The sequence below is a fragment of the Acipenser ruthenus genome, chromosome 30 (assembly GCF_902713425.1).
Source record: "Acipenser ruthenus chromosome 30, fAciRut3.2 maternal haplotype, whole genome shotgun sequence".
Lineage (NCBI taxonomy): Eukaryota > Metazoa > Chordata > Actinopteri > Acipenseriformes > Acipenseridae > Acipenser > Acipenser ruthenus.
The window spans coordinates 143,976-160,759 of NC_081218.1; the positions used below are offsets into that span (position 1 = coordinate 143,976).

At 39.0% G+C, this 16,784-nt stretch overlaps 1 protein-coding gene across 1 annotated transcript; it reads left to right on the forward strand.

The window, feature by feature from the left end:
- Window positions 1–2,917: 2,917 nt before the first annotated feature.
- On the forward strand, window positions 2,918–16,537 carry LOC117435067 (transcription factor RelB-like). Its single transcript, XM_034057989.3, has 9 exons — window positions 2,918–3,086; window positions 6,489–6,836; window positions 7,416–7,576; window positions 9,478–9,569; window positions 10,811–10,942; window positions 11,290–11,394; window positions 12,729–12,944; window positions 13,353–13,421; window positions 14,691–16,537. The coding sequence occupies exons 2-9, from the start codon at window positions 6,552–6,554 to the stop codon at window positions 15,200–15,202; spliced, it is 1,572 nt and encodes a 523-aa protein (XP_033913880.3). The 5' UTR covers window positions 2,918–3,086; window positions 6,489–6,551; the 3' UTR covers window positions 15,203–16,537.
- Window positions 16,538–16,784: the final 247 nt, after the last annotated feature.

A 16,784-nucleotide genomic window follows, 5' to 3' on the forward strand; every position in this document is an offset into this window, starting at 1 on the left:
AACACTTACTACCCAGGAACCAAAAAAAAAAAAAAAATGTTACACGGTGATGTATCGGGTGTGGTTTCAGTTAGGGGTGTGAGTAAATGAAGCGCTTTCAGTTTGACTTCGGTAACGCGTTTGTGCGACTGTGCCTTTGTGACCCCCAAATAAATATTAGTAAAAATTATAGATAATTTATAACGTTGCACTTATTAAGAGACACATTCATTTACTGCAACATACGCATTTCATGATCACATTTGGATTTGTTGTAAACAAAATATTACCCTTTTAAAATGACTCCTACGCGTTTTAATGCAGCACGGGCTGCAGCTGCGGTGGCGCCCACTTGTGACAGGTGGTTTACAGTGTGAGTTAGTGTTTTTAGAGGCAGCGATTGGCTATTTTAACAAAAGAAAATGTAGCTCACGTACATTTTTATTTGAATTGTGGTGTTATTTTAATATAATCACTTTTAACTATTGAAACTCAGTTAGTTCGGGGTGCGAAGTAAATCCAAGATGGACTTCCAGTTAAATAAGCAGATTGTTGCACATTTAATTAATGTTTTTGTTTGTTTGTTTGTTTGTTTGTTTTTTAAATAAGAATTACGTTTTTGTTTCAGATATCTTAAAGTTAGGTTAAAACTGATTAATACAATTAGATGTTTTTCTGTTTAAATCTAAAAATTCGGTTCACCACATAGATAATCAACATTCTCAGAACAAAAAATAAGCAAACAAAATAAAAGTAATAAATAAATAAATAAACAAATCGGTAATAAATACACTGCCTGCAAATTATGCAGAGAATGCTCGGTCATTAAAACGGTGACATTTTAAACACTGCACTGAAATTATAGTCTAATTCTGTGAGATCTGCGTTTGCAGTGTATATGGGCTATAGTTTTTAGATGGTTAAAAAAACAGATAAATGTGTTTATTGTTGGATTATCCTACGTACAGTTAACTAGGTGAACGAAAATGTATAGGAGACGAAGGACGTCCCTCTTCCGCGTCAGCGCCTCGCTGTTTACATTGTTCTTTTCATTTTAAGGATGTAAAGGCTTGTACAAGACTGTAGGAAATAATGATATGGATAAATGCACAGATATTAAAGAATCATACACAATGTTAGTATAACATACAAGTAGACAAACAGTTAGTGGAGCATTGACTTTAAGGTGGGCAGGTGGTTCCCCGTTGTTCTGTAGCATGACGTCAGGGGAATTCCAGACTGGTGAAATCTGCTGGAAAAAAAAGAGATTACAAAAAGGAAGACGCAGATCAATCTGGCGTTCACAACACGAGTCGAGGGATGCAAGACAGTTTATTTTAATGCTATATCGTCGTTGATATTAAAAGATTAAGAAAGATTAAGAAGCTAGACACGTGTCAGTGGATCAGACGCAGTACGGTAAACCTGTGGAAAGCACGAAGAGGCTATTTGGGTTGTTAATGTCAGCATTACACAGTAACACTCGGAACAAATTCGTATGTTTGCAAAATCCGATTTCAGCGTTAGTATCAACATCGCATTATGATTACCACAATTTAAGAACGGTAATTCGGGTTATTAATAAACAACATACAGTATCCGAAAACTAACATGAAAAATATGAGCGGAGGAGACGGAGACCCGGGCACGCCCCACACTGGTAAGAAACGCACGTGATTTTATCATTATTATTATTATTATTATTATTATTATTATTATTATCATTATCATTACTACTACTACTACTACTCACAGTTCCAACTAAAATAGGCCTACATAAAATGTTGAATGTGCCACCTTATAAATATGGTATGGTAAATAACATACATGCATTGAAATGCAGAAGTTTGATTTGTTTTAGATGATTCCAGCACCAATGCAGCTGATCACGGTGCACCTCAAATGCAGGACCCTGGTAAGATTCATGGGGGAGGTCTGTCCTTCCGGAAATGGGGTTGAACTTGTGTTATGATTGGAATGGTTTTCACCTCACAATATTATTTTGAAAAAAGTAATTACAGCAGTCATTTAAAACTCATTTTGATTTAAAATATCTTATATATGAATTATTGTAACATTTGTGGAAGAAGCAATGCAAACTATGGGCTAAGTAAAGCGTTGTAAATGTGTAACCATTAGCTAAAAAAAGGTAAACCAAAAATGTCTGACTTCTGAGCAATAACAGAAAGAGCATGTGTAGAGTTTTAAACCCTCAATTACATTTCATTTTCTTTTCTTTCTCTTTCTCTTTGCAGATGCAGAGCTAGGTGAGTATTCATTTCAATGGAATTTATTTGAATGACTGTTATTTGCTAGTCAGCAGTATTACACAAGACAACCCTGGTAAAGGCATGACCGCATGGCGCTGTCTGAAACTACTATAGGGAATGCAAACAAACTAGGCAGCCAACAAAGCACAGCTCAAAGATAAGGGGGATGCAGCCACAGAACACCCTGAATGGATCTAAAATAAAATTACCTTAAGCTTTATCTAAGTGCAAATTGGGTCTGAGAAACAGGTTTGTGTCATGGCTGTGTAAAGTCAGTAAACTTTTCTGACTGTGGTGCTCCCACAGGTTTGAGAGGCAAAATCATTAGTCAACTAACTCACCCTGCTTCTGGCCATGTTGACAGTTGCAGCACTGCCCTTTGACCTCCAGGGGGCAGTAGCGTGCCAGTATCCACTGTGGAACTCCTGGGTGTAAAGAGGCGATTGGCTCAGAAGTCAAAGGACACCCACTGACCTTCAGTTCTCCTAAACTGTTGTGGGGGGGATGAAACAAGTAGACATTCTAAAATTGGGGAGAACAAAAAGGGGTATAAAACCATTGGGCGCTTTAAATTAATAAAGAAAGTAACTCTGCCTTGCTGTGCCATGACATGCAAACACTTAGTGAGGTAAACTTTGATAAGGGGTACAGTGGAACGGTTTTTGAAGTTTTGTTTATTTCCTTCTAGAATTAATCAATGAATACATCAATGAAGATAAAGGCTTGAGGCAGATATTGCCAGGCCCGCCGCCGCCACCCTTCTCACTGCTGGAGACGGTGACAACATCCCAACTCATACCCAGGAGCACCAAGGCTGTCAGCTCACCACAACCACAGGTACAGCGCCAGGCATTCAAATCCATTCCAGAGAAAACCAGGCTGTGGTTGCTATAGCACTCAATGCACAGTCCCCTCCTCTTGCTCAACATCTTGTTATGAGTTTCATGAGTGTGTAAATATTTATTTTCTTTTATGGATTGCTGCTTGTTTTATTTGATGAAGCTGGTGTCGAATAACATCTACTGGAAACATACTGTAGCCAATCACAAAGGGGTCCTGGCTAACAGAATACTTCAAGACATCGAGGGGTCTTTAATGTGCAGTTTTGAAAGAAACATATGATATCACAAACATATATTTTCTTTTTCAAACATCTTAAAACAGTTCTCAGTTTGCTTGTGTTGCCTTCCAGGAAATGTGTTAGACTTGCACTTCCCAGGTCATTTCACCCCAATGTCTTCAGGGTCAAGCATCTTACTGGCTGCAAAGCCTGTCAGTCAGTAGGGAAGCAGCTGGTTGGTGACTGACAGGAAAGAAGGCCCTGAAGGGGGACGGGACAGGACGGGGGGGGGGGGGGGGCAGTGTCACTCTAGTTGCATCAGAAGCAAGGCCTGCAAACGTAAGTCTTTAACACAGTGTAACAGAGACCATGATTTCAAATGAAAATACAGACCACCTTAATAAAAAGAGGCTGCGGTTGCCTTGGAACTGGACAGAGAGCTTGGCTCTAGTAAAAAAAGAACTGGTTGTTTTGCTCCAGTTCCCAATAAGGAACGCCCCTGCTTCTGTTCTCCTATTGGCTACTTCTTTGTCTGCTGACTTCCTGGACAGAAGCTTTCATTTTCTGTTTTGCCCACATTAGCTGTAGCTGCCTGGCACCTCAACGCATTGTTAAACTGTGAAACTGGAGAAGCCACGCTATTTACCAACACAGCAGCTTGTTAAACCGATTTGAGAATTCCATCTATATTCCTGGAGATGTGAGTGCATTGTGCAACGTCTTGACATTAAATGCTTTTGTATTGAACATGTTTTTATCAACTTTTTTTCCAAGAATGATAACAATCAAAAGCTCTGTTATGCTGTGGTTTTAATGGGATTCAAGTGCATTGTTTCAGATGCATTGATTCCTCTGAACCCCATTGAGCTGGCACGTAGATTCTGCACATTTGTTTCTGGGTTTTACACAATTACAAAATTATCCATTCCCTGTGCATGTAAACCTAGTAATTGGGATCTTTATGTAGTATATTTTTACCTGATTGTCTCATGTTTTGGATGGATGGAGATGTTATGTGCATGTGGAAAACCTGTTATGTATACAGTATGTCTCAGGGCAGGTGTATTGCAACTTGTAATAAATATGAAAGACGTATCTGTTAATTATTGATTAGGAATGTTTAGTACAGTAGTACATTCTATAGGTCGAGAGGTGTTTATTTATAGTTTATTCATAAAGTAGTGGCTGTGAATTAAGCAGCACTGCTTCAGTTATTTGATGCTTGTTGATTATCCAATAACACAGTTAATCACATATTCTGGCTATTATCAGTAACTGAAAATGTAATTATAGCTCACCCCCCAGTCCTGGGTTTCAGAACTCAATTAGGAATATGATTTAGATTTTAAGGAGACAGGAGTTTGAGACCCAGCTCTAGCTCCATGAACAACTCCTACCAGTAACCCTGTAAACTATTCATGCTGTGGAAAGAGATTTCAGAGCATATTTTGCAGGAACCTGGTTTCTCAAATTTAATAATACAGTGCTCTCTAATTCGGTTCATTCACCGTTACGCCATGTTCAAAGTAAATCTCACATGTGAATATTGAATATTTAACAATCTGTGTAAGGAATATTTTTAAAAGATTCAGTGCACTATTCAAATATAGTGTTTTAAAACAGTATGTTCACATATATGATTTATACATATATGTAAGAACATAAGAAGAACATAAGAAAGTTTACAAATGAGAGGAGGCCATTCGGCCCATCTTGCTCGTTTGGTTGTTAGTAGCTTATTGATCCCAGAATCTCATCAAGCAGCTTCTTGAAGGATCCCAGGATGTCAGCTTCAACAACGTTACTGGGGAGTTGGTTCCAGACTCCCACAATTCTCTGTATAAAAAAGTGCCTCCTATTCTGTTCTGAATGCTCCTTCATCTAATCTCTATTTGTGACCCCTGGTCCTTGACTCAGACCGCCACATAGTCTTCTTTGTTCAAGACTGAATAGATTCAATTCTTTTAGCCTGTCTGCATACAACATGCCTTTTAACCCTGGAATAATTCTGGTCACTCTTCTTTGCACTCTTTCTACAGAAGGAATATCCTTTTTTGTAGCGAGGTGACCAGAACTGAACACAATATTCTAGATGAGGTCTTACTAATACATTGTAAAGTTTTAACATTACTTCCCTTGATTTAAATTCAACAGTTTTCACTATATATCAGAGCATTTTTGTCCTTTTTTATAGCTTCCCCACATTGTCTAGATGAAGACATTTCTGGGTCAACATAAACTCCTATATCTTTTTCATAGATTCCTTTTTCAATTTCAGTGTCCCCCATGTGATGTTTATAATACCCATTACCTTACACTTTTCTCTATTAAATGTCATTTGCCATGTGTCTGCCCAGTTCTGATTGCTGTCTAGATCATTCATTTTGATAACCTTTGCTGCTGCAACAGTGTTTGCCACTCCTCCTATTGTTATGTCATTTACTATACCAGAATCTAAGTCATTAATGTACATTAGGAAGAGCAGAGGACCTAATACTGATGCCTGTGGTTCACCACTGGTTACCTCGCTCCATTTTGAGGTTTCTCCTCTAATCAGTACTTTCTGTTTTCTACATGTTAAGCACTCCCTAATCAATGTGCATGCATTTCCTTGGATCCTACTGAGTTCAGGTTGAGAATTAATAATCTTTTATGCGGGACTTTGTCAAAAGCTTTCTGTAAATCTAAATAAACCATGTTGTATGCTTTGCAATTATCCATTGTCGATGTTGCATCCTCAAAAAAATCAAGCAGGTTAGTTAGACACGATCTCCCTTTCCTAAAACCATGCTGATGCTACTGTTACCATACAGGTAAATTTCCATTTTGGATCTTATTATAGTTTCCATAAGTTTACATATAATATAAGTTCTGCTTATTGGTATGTAGTTACCTGGTTCGGTTTTATCTCCCTTTTTGTGGATCAGTATTAAGTTTGCAATTCTCCAGTCTGTCGGTACAACCCCTGTCTCAAGAGAGTGTTGCATGATCTTGGTTAGCGGTTTGTAAATAACTTCTTTCATTTGTTAAAGTGGCGACTATTTGACTATTTTTACCTTGACGATTTGTCAAATCAGTAGTATGTCTACCCCTGGTATGAGTTTCATAAACCAGGATTGGGTGCCAGTGTCAGTTTGTGGATCCCTTCAGTACTGACCTTCTGCTCTTTCCTCCTACAGCCAATCGTAAACACGATCTTATCACATCACAGCATTGGGCAAGTGTTAACCGGCGGGGCAGGGATGAAGCGTCGGTCAGGGGCGAGCCAGCCCCCCCAGCAAGTGACCCGGTGCACAGCACTGCGCAGTGGCAGTAGGAGGCTGGTCCAGCATGAGGGGCCAGCGCTGCCCTATGGAGACACATGCACTCAAGGGCTGGAGGAGTTCCTGAACCTGCCCAAGCTGCTGATCACAGAGCAGCCCAAGCAGAGGGGGATGCGCTTTCGCTACGAGTGCGAGGGTCGCTCTGCAGGCAGCATCCTGGGGGAGTCGAGCAGCGAGCAGAACAAAACCCTGCCCAGCATTGAGGTTAGCACCAGCTACTGTACACTCAGAGCTTGTAACAGGAACGTGTAAGAGCTATACCACAGAGACAAGGGGTGGTCTCCTTTTCATTGACCTGTAAACTTCATTTTTTAAATTGTTTTACTGGTATTCTGGGGGTAGAATGAGAGAGACTGTGTGTATGGTTTTCCCATTTGTTCTTCGTAAGAGATGACAGGCAGTCTGGAAGTAAATACCTGAGTGGAGCACACAGGTGTAGACGGTGAAGCAGATGTTAATGGCTGGATGCATTAGCCTAGTTTATTTTTATTTTTTTTCCATGGACTCCAGGTATTCAGACGCCGAATTTAAACACAACAGACTTGCTAACCCTTAAGAACACACTTTACCTGCTCCTAGCTGCACCTACGCTGTTTTTGCCTTTATATATATATGTATATATTATTATTTTTTTTACACTGTTAAATAGAAAGTTTATCTCAATCACAGAACTGCACACTGTGGGATTCAGAAGCACATCCCAGTATATCAGAGTGTGGCATTGCTGTGCAGTGTGTCACCTCACTTGTGTTGTCCTGATTGCTGTGGTTTTGTTTCTCTCAGGTGCAGGGCTGCATTCAGCAGGTGAAGAAGGTAAAAGTGACGGTCTCGCTGGTGTGCAAAGACATTCCTTACAGACCTCACCCGCACAGCCTCGTGGGTAAAGACTGTGAGGACGGTATTTGTGTGGTGAGCTTCAGCCCCCGGACCAACAGGAAGCACAGGTACCCTTGTCCAGCACTCGCTGACTAGTGTTAGCAACCAGCAATGGGTTTAGGTGCTACAGAACACTCTGTGAAGTGTGCAAGAAACTCACTGGCTTACCATTGCTATGTCCTGTAATGTCCGTATCGCAGCGTTATATTTTTAGGCATATTGTAAATGCTTAACATTTTAAATCTTGCATCATAGATCATAAATCAATTGGGCAATACATTTCTCAACATTTACCTGGGTTTTCTCTTTAAGGTTCGTGTCCAGATCACGCTCCCTCCTGATGCAATGCTGATTTTCTGCTCCCACAATACACCTCTCATTTCAATCAGAGAGGCAGCATTGTGATGTTTAGAAGAAAAATTCAATTTCTTCTGTGAATTCCTTCCTTGATTTCTAATTTAAAAATATCAAAACATTTGAGAACATGTTGAAAACAAATTGCTGCAGTATGGATAGACAGGATGCAGCAAAAGTAATGTATTTCTTTTAAATACTTATGGGGGTTCTGGAACACTTTAATCAGTTATTGATCAATGTGTCTTTTATTGTACGAGACTCAATTAAAAATGAGTTTATTCCTGTATGAATAAATTAAAGAAATACCCAGAAATATGTGTTTTTTGTGCATTGCTAGAATAAAACTTTTAATTTGTATTTATTTTGTGATGAGAAATGGCAAAATCGAATGAATGGCAGAATCAAATAAAAAAAATCATTAGTTTTTAATAATAACATTTTATCAAAACAGTTATTATAATACAGTGCTCTCCTTCAGAGCCCTTTACCACAGTAACTGTGCATGGTAATTTTGCAGTTTTCCCATGCTTATACTATGCATTTGTACTCTGCAATAGTTTACTATTGTCTTATATGCTTTACCATACCTCTCTGTGCTTTACAATGCTTCCCTATGCTTTACCAGACCTCTTTGTGCTTTACAATGCTTCCCTATGCTTTACCAGACCTCTCTGTGCTTTACAATGCTTCCCTTTGCTTTACCAGACCTCTTTGTGCTTTACAATGCTTCCCTATGCTTTACCAGACCTCTCTGTGCTTTACAATGCTTCCCTTTGCTTTACCAGACCTCTTTGTGCTTTACAATGCTTCCATATGCTTTACCAGACCTCTCTGTGCTTTACAATGCTTCCTTATGCTTTACCAGACCTCTCTGTGCTTTACAATGCTTCCCTATGCTTTACCACACCTCTCTGTGCTTTACAATGCTTCCCTATGCTTTACCATGCTTTCACTATGCTTTATTACACTTTACTATGCTTTTACTACAGGACACTTTTATAAGGGAGGTAAAAGACCATGCAATTTGTGTTCGCCTTATAACAAGAATACCAGTGCAATGGCTTCATGGGGAAAATGCTTTATAACTAGTCCCGCAGTATAAGGCAATGTCTTGTAACGAGGGAACACTGCGCTGTGTATAATCATTTTCACATGCATGTTTCCAGTATTTTGTGAACACATTTTTTGCTTCTTGGTTTTGAAAATTAAAGTGTTCTCAATAGTTATATATATATATATATATATATATATATATATATATATATATATATATGTATGTATATGTATATGTATATGTGTGTATATATATATATATATATATATATATATATATATATATATATATATATATATATTTATGTATATGTATATGTATATGTGTGTATATATATATATATATATATATAAATATATTATTCATCACTATTGCATGTGTACTAAATGCATTGATTATTACCTCTCGATTAGGACATTGGTTACGGATTGCACCTATTGTACCATTTTCACTCCTTCCCAGATTATTGTGGATCTACAATTTTATGAATAGAAATGTCTCTAACTTTCTCCCTTGATCAATGCTCAGATCTGTTCTTTCTTTGTGGGTTCTTTTTAGCTTCTCAAACCTCGGGATCCAGTGTGTGAGGAGGAGAGAAGTCAGGGCAGCGCTTGAGAAGAGACGCAGCCAAGGCATTGACCCATTCAACAGTAAGGCGCTATATTCAGAAGAATTATTCCATGAATCTTACCTGTGTTGCAGTTCTATTGGCTACATGGGTCTCAAATGTGCAGTTTCGAAAGAAACACATATTCTAGCAAGCTTGTATTTTAAAACATGATGTCTAATACTAGTAGGCCAAAAAAGTTTATTTGCCTTATTTTCAGGATATCTGTTATACTAGCACTTCCTGGGTCATTTTACCTCAACAGTGTCTTATCTTCCAACAGACAGGTAGACAGGCAAGCAGGCTGGCGTGGTGGGTACTTTAATGACTCATTGCGAGCACAGGAGTCTGCTGGTTGGCTGTGGCACTTCAGGATAGTGCAGACTAGGGTGGTGGTTTTGTAATCTGGTGCTTCACCCACAGTTTTTCAGTGCTGACTGTTAGGGTGTGAGTAATGTGACTCTTATTTAGTCCTTGTTTTAGAAGGCTCACAATATTTTTTCTAAGAAAAGTACCAGCCACCTCATTACCTGCTATCACGACACACTCTTTATCCCAAATGGAAAAGTATTTGCTTTTTTTACATCTACAAAGACCCCTTTAGAAAGCTATAAAAATCCCCTGCAGTGCTCCATGCCAGCTCTCTGAGTCTGCAGGGTGTGTATGTGGAAGGTGCTCACAGGTCTAGCTGTAGTCTGTAGGTACTGAGCTTGTGCAGAGCATCTTGGGGCTTTCCATGAAGCCCCTTTTTGCAGCACAGGACACTTTTCGTTCTGTTGCTTCAAATGTAGATTTTCTGTGTGCAAAGCTGCAAACAAATACATTAAAAAATGCTAGTAAACACAAAAGGCAACAATTTTTTTACATATAAACATCTTCAGCATCGTTGACCTAAAAGGAATAGCCCTTTTATTCTATCGATGGAAAAGTTTGAACTCCCCCACAGTGAACATATCTCAAGCCTGTCTGGTCTGGATGGAGCATCCTTTCTCTTAGGGGTGAGGGAACAGTTCAGTCTTGTGCCTTCCCAGGACTGGAGGGAGTACCAATTGGGCCCTCTTTCCATTTGAGTTACTTCAGCCAAGAAATATATACAGATAGTGCTGGTAAATGTTTTAGACATTCTACAAAATGCATGTTCTCGCCAGCACATTGGTGGAAATTAAATATTTAATCCCTAAATATACATACACACATACAGACATACAGACAGACATGGCAGACATGCTTACAGTCAGACGGTCAGACATGGATGGCTGTCATACATATTCTTTCCCTTTGTAGCTGCCCAGTCGAGGAGCATCGATGATGTGGAGATGAATGTGGTTCGGCTGTGCTTTCAGTGCGAGGTGCTGTTCGATTCAGGAAAAAAAAACAATTTGACCCCTATTGTATCTGAACCCGTATTCGACAAAAGTACGTAACTTCAGCTCTGTTCCTTTCTAATATGCTTTTTATTTCTATATTTTTGGAATATCATCTAATTTCTTAACTGTTTAATATCTTATTATGCCTTAACAAGAGAGTGCAACAGATGTTCCAGAATTCATTATTTATAAATGCTATGAAAAAAAACCCAGTTCAAAATCATATGGTGTGCCTTCACTTACAAATGGATATCATACATATTAGATGGGATTGACTGGGATTATTTTGTTTGTTGCTTTTGAAAAGACTCCTGGAAGCTGAATTTCACTAAGGGAATTTAACTGTGATTTTATATAGAGATTTTAAACTTGCTGGTTTCATGTTGTTTGTAACAGAGGCCACAACAACATCGGAGCTGAAGATAAGCCGATTGAACACTTCCCGAGGGCCATGCTCAGGGAAGACTGAGATCTACCTGCTGTGTGACAAGGTGCAGAAAGGTAGGTGTCTCTTCCTGTGGGACACTTTTCTCATGTGTAAATGCCTCTATCATGAGTACTATCCTAGCAGACACTAAAATACAGTGAAACCTGCTTGTGACAACTACTCCTATACCAAATACTGTGAAACCTGCTTTTGACAACTACTCCTATACCAAATACAGCTGGTGTGGCATTATGTATTTCTTCCATCTTTCCTAAAAAGGCGTGTTGGGTGCACTCCATGATGGTATGTTGGATTGTTTGTTGCGCTGCACCGCAGCTGCATGTTAGGGATTGAGCAGCGTTCCACTTGTTCACTAAGTAGACACATCTCCCGTGTCCAGTTCGGAGACGATTTAGCTTGACCCATGTTTTCTTGGGTAAGTTGAAGCCTGCTGGTTCCATTGTAGGGTCTATTATTCCAGTGTCATCCGGGGAGTTGATTGTCCATTTGGAGATCAATGTATCTTGGACATCAGACTGTTTTTCGGCAAGTAGCTCAGCGGTTTTCCAAGGAGGTTTTTGTGATTTTAGTCTATTAGGGCCAGGTTGTTGCAAACCTGCTTATGACACCTACTCCTATACCAAATACAGTGAAACCAGCTTGTGACAACTACTCCTATACCAACTGGAAGTGTTTAATATTGATACACTGTCCATTACCTAAGTTGTTATAGTTTTTTATCAAGACTTTATTAGGACTTGTACCTGACACAAGGTGGCATCGACTCCATGGTGGCGTCGAAGGTGCTGGAAGAAGTCTCGAGGGATCCATACAGATATTAATATTTCATGCAGTTGGTGCATAGGGTTAGGGTTAGGGCACAGGCTCATGAGAACGATCGTTCATCCCAAACAATCGGGATACAATCAGTCAATAGGGTAAAAGTGCAGCATTGCTGGGTGGCTGCAACAGTGCTAAACTAAACTTCTGCAATCTTAAAATAAATTGACAAAGTTAATCCTAACCAATGCTTTACTGTAAGTGCAGCACAGAAACCAGGATCAGAGGACACAGCTGGAAATAAGTGGAGATAGACTTAGGACAGTGGGAAGGAGACACTTCTTCACACAGAGAGTGGTGAGGGGATGGAAGGGGCTGGAATGGGATGAAGCAGAATTACTTGGGTTCTTTTAAGACCCAACTTGATAAAGTTCAGCTACTAGGAACTCAAAGAGCTTAGATAGGCCTAATGGGATCCTCTCATTCATTACATTTCTTATGTTCTTATGTTCAGCCTTCCAGAGTCATCAAGGGGACCCAGGGTGTCGAGGAGAACATCAGGTAGACAGGTCCTAATTAAGTGGGTTGGCGGTGTTAACACAAACTGTGTCCACTGATTTTTTTGCAGACGATATAGAGATTATTTTCAGTCTGGAGGGCTGGGAGGCGAAGGCGGAGTTTGCCCAGACTGACGTCCACAGACAGATCGCCATCGTGTTCAAGGCCCCACCCTTTAATGATCTCGACATCACCGAGGAGGTGGAGGTCAACGTGCAGCTGCGGCGCGTTTCTGACCACATGGACAGCGAACCCGTCAAGTACACCTACCTCCCAGAAAACCAGGGTATGAGAAAATAAACCGCTAGACTCACCCCTGGGATTGTGTCTGCTTGCAGCCGACCCCTGAGATATATCTTTGAATGGTTGAAACTGTGTTGTTTTTAACATGTTAATCAGGGTAATCATGATCAAAGATTTGAAGCGGTCATAATGGATTCGACAGAGGGAAGGAGCTACCTAGTCATGTTGTTGAGACAGAATCACTGGGATCCTTTAAGACCCTACTCAACAACGTTTGGAGATCAGTCATCTACTAGGAACTGGATGAGCACTGATGGACCAAATGTTCCTAAATTCATTTTTATATTTGTTTACCTGAATGGGTTCAAAAAGTAATGATTTGAAGTGACGGATAAAGAAGTGAAACTGTTCAGTGGATATTTGAATTTACTAACTTGTTTAAAATTTTCAGATCCATATGATGTAAACAGGAAGAGGAAAATGGCACACTCGAAGTTGAAGGTAGAAATCGACGACACAGGTTTGTGCCCCTGCTGTTTGTGTTGCTGCCTTGGTGTCAGTCATTCAGAGCTCCATCTTCATCTAATAGAGATTATTACTGTGCAGCTAATGACAAGCATGAAATTATTAGTGCAGCTATGGACAAACGATTTGCATCACTCTATAGAATTGACTCATTTTGCTTCATAAAGTCGAATGAAACCTGCTGAATAATGTTTTGTTAACATATTGAATTGCATTCTGCTTTGTAGTTTTCCATATAATTAACAAATTAACATGAAGTACTGTACTACTATTATGGCTTCTGGTAGACTTTTGCGATATCATGTTGTAGATTCTTTGATTACATGAAAATAAAATATCTAAATTATATATATATATATATATATATATATATATATATATATATATATATATATATATATGTGTAATGTTTTTAAATTGTCTCAATCCTAAAATTCTAGGTGATGCAAGACTTTTGGCCATAGCTGTAGAAGCCTGTGTGTAGGCAACCTTTTTTATAACCTTTTGTTTTGTTTAATCATTTGTTTATTAATAAATAAAATTGGGGAGAGAGAATTTCTCTTCTAAGGATCACAGTGTATCCAGATCACGCTCCCTCCTTCTACAGTGCTGGTTTTCTGCTCCCACAATACGCCTCTCAGTCAGAGTGGCAGCATTGTTGAAGAAAAATATCTCTTTCTCCTGGTGAAGATTCCTGAGTAAAAAGTTATCAAAACAATCAGGATGATCTTAAAAAGAAATGGCTGCAATATGGGCAATGCTGGATACAATGCCTGCCTGACCACTGGCCATCCTGGAACAAGCACTGAGCAGAATATGTAAAATATCTCCTAACATGCTGTTTCTAAAATAGAGGCGTTAAAATTGCATTTATCATGATTTTGAGAAACAGACCAAGAAATGATCTTTTAAAATACATTTTAGAAAATTGATTAATTATTACTGCACTGTAAGTGTTATCCAGTAAAAACTTGGTGCCTGACTGTCGAACAGAAGACATTTTGATGGAAACATCACTGTTAATAATGTTTTTTCAATGTGAAAACAACATCAGAAGAGAAGGAAGACAATTGTTCCATTTTATTTAACACAGAGTAGATATTTTGATGGAAATGTCACTGATGAAACTTAAGAGAAAAGCATTGTAGAGATTTAGTGATTACAATAATTTCTTACCATAATCAGCCTCACCTTTATGTGTGCGTTAATGTCTGTGAGAGTGGATCACAATTTTATACTGACCTTCATTCCTACTCTTTTCTAGAACAAATAGTCCATCTGCCAGGTCACTTCCCTGCCAGTGATTGGTCTGCCAGACACCCACCAAACCATCTTCCCAATATAAACCAGTCAGATACTGTATTTCTTGAAGATGCATTCAACAGTTATCTCGATGAACCCAGATTGCAACTCGGGGACAACTTGACCCCAGAGTCAGACTTGCCTTCTTGGACTCTCTTAGAAAATCAGGAGATGCACGACTACAATGATATCCAACTGGGTGTTGAGAATAACATGGACTTAACCACTACAATGAACATGTGCATCCACGCCCTGGGAAAAACAAATGACTTCTTCAACCAACCGCTTGCGTACTTTGATCCTTCCTTCCAGCCACAACCCGTCATGGACCATCAGTTTCAAGCATGTCCGAACTATAACCTCAGCATGAATGGTAACAATGAGCTGGGCCTGGGGCAAGGCAGGTTTGCAGGGTTGCTGGAGCAAAACCACAGAGACACAGAAGAGGAGAAGAACACCAAGATGGAAGACTGAGAACCTGTGAGCAACTGCAGCCAGAATTCATCTGGGATTGTTTGTTTGTATAGATACTTCACTCAAGGGAAGTTCAATTGTAGCTGACAATTTCATTTCGCTGGCAATTCTCAAGGCACCAGAAAGCTGAACAGGCCTTTCAAGCCTGGTGCCTGAGCTAAAGCCCAGAGGACTGCACTTGAGGAAATGTAAGGCTTGGCTGCTTTAAGACAGATTCAGATAAGACTGGGTAGTATGTGTAAACCCAAGCATGCTAGACAACAAGGGGACCAGTGACTCTGTTGCTGCTTGGTTACAATTGCTTTTGTACATAGTCACAACTACAGTTCCATTTGTGCTTGCAATTAGATACACCTGTTGAACTGGACATTGTTTTAGACCATATGAGCTTGGAGTGGGTGGAGAATAAAAGGGAGTTTGGGGGCTGTATTTGAGTTGTTTTGTTACATACCAGTAACTGACGCTCCAGGTACAATTCTAGCCCCTCCTCTCCCCCAAGTCATACAATTTAAAACTGCTTACTTTAAATAGTTTTTAGACATTTGTAAGAGCACTGTAAATATTTTAAAACCATTAAAAAAACTACATTTGATTTTGTCACTTTTTTTTTTTTTTGGCAAGGGAATACTTTTTACTGGCTACTAGAATTGCACTTCCAATTGGAACAGCAACTACACTTATAAGATTGCCGAGTATGTCAATGACAAAACATCTAAACCACAACATGTTGTATAAAAACAGATTAGGTACATTAACATCATGCTTTGTCTTTTTTTAAAATTTTGATTTAATGACTTGCAATATGTTTAAGTGTCTGGTTTACTAGAGATAGCCACCGAACACTTAAACATGCAAGAAATGTATCTATTAGAAGATCTATGTTTGTATATTATTTCCAAATTTAAACAAACATTTGAGTATTCTTTATAATTAGTCATTTATTACATTTAAAAAAGGTCCGGTGTAGAACAAACCTAACGATACCCGATCAAATGATTCATTCTGAACCAAGGAGAGCAGCACTCCTCTGTACAGGAGAACTTGTTTACTTCAGACATCAGACATGGTTTCCTTTGCATGATATCTTTTTGATAGTCATTTATAAATGTTATATAAAATGTAAAATGTTTTAAAATAAATCTACGTTTTAGCAAACATTTCTATTTTAAAACATGGTATTTTGCACTACACTAGGGTAAAGAAGTCCCTGTGGTGAAACAACCTAGGAAGTGCAAGTGGAAGAGATTTTCTGAAGGGCAAGGCAAGCATACATGTTCTTTCAAAACTACGAGACCTCTACAGTGAATGCAATTGTATGATAGGTAGGACTTATGGGGGACACACTCCTTCAGCATCTAAGCACCAGTCTATACAAACTCAGTGTTCTTGACTATGTAAAGCATCTCTGTGAAGCCTGAAATATTATTACTGGATGTCCTCCAGAGAGCTGTCGCTGTCAGCAGGTTTCAGTTCCCTTTTAAATAGTAACCTTTAGTAACAGTGTGTCGCATTCAGGGAATAACAAGGTTATATAAATATTCTTTTTTTTTTTTTTTTTTTTTTTTTAAATGTAGTCGTCGCC

What these genes read in the sequence shown, in the direction of transcription:
- LOC117435067 (XM_034057989.3), top strand. Translation starts at nt 6,552, where the DNA reads ATGAAGCGTCGGTCAGGGGCGAGCCAGCCCCCCCAGCAAGTGACCCGG. An exon ending in AAACCCTGCCCAGCATTGAG is followed by an intron (nt 6,837 to 7,415) that starts GTTAGCACCAGC and finishes TGTTTCTCTCAG; the next exon opens with GTGCAGGGCTGCATTCAGCA. An exon ending in AGGCATTGACCCATTCAACA is followed by an intron (nt 9,570 to 10,810) that starts GTAAGGCGCTAT and finishes TTCCCTTTGTAG; the next exon opens with CTGCCCAGTCGAGGAGCATC.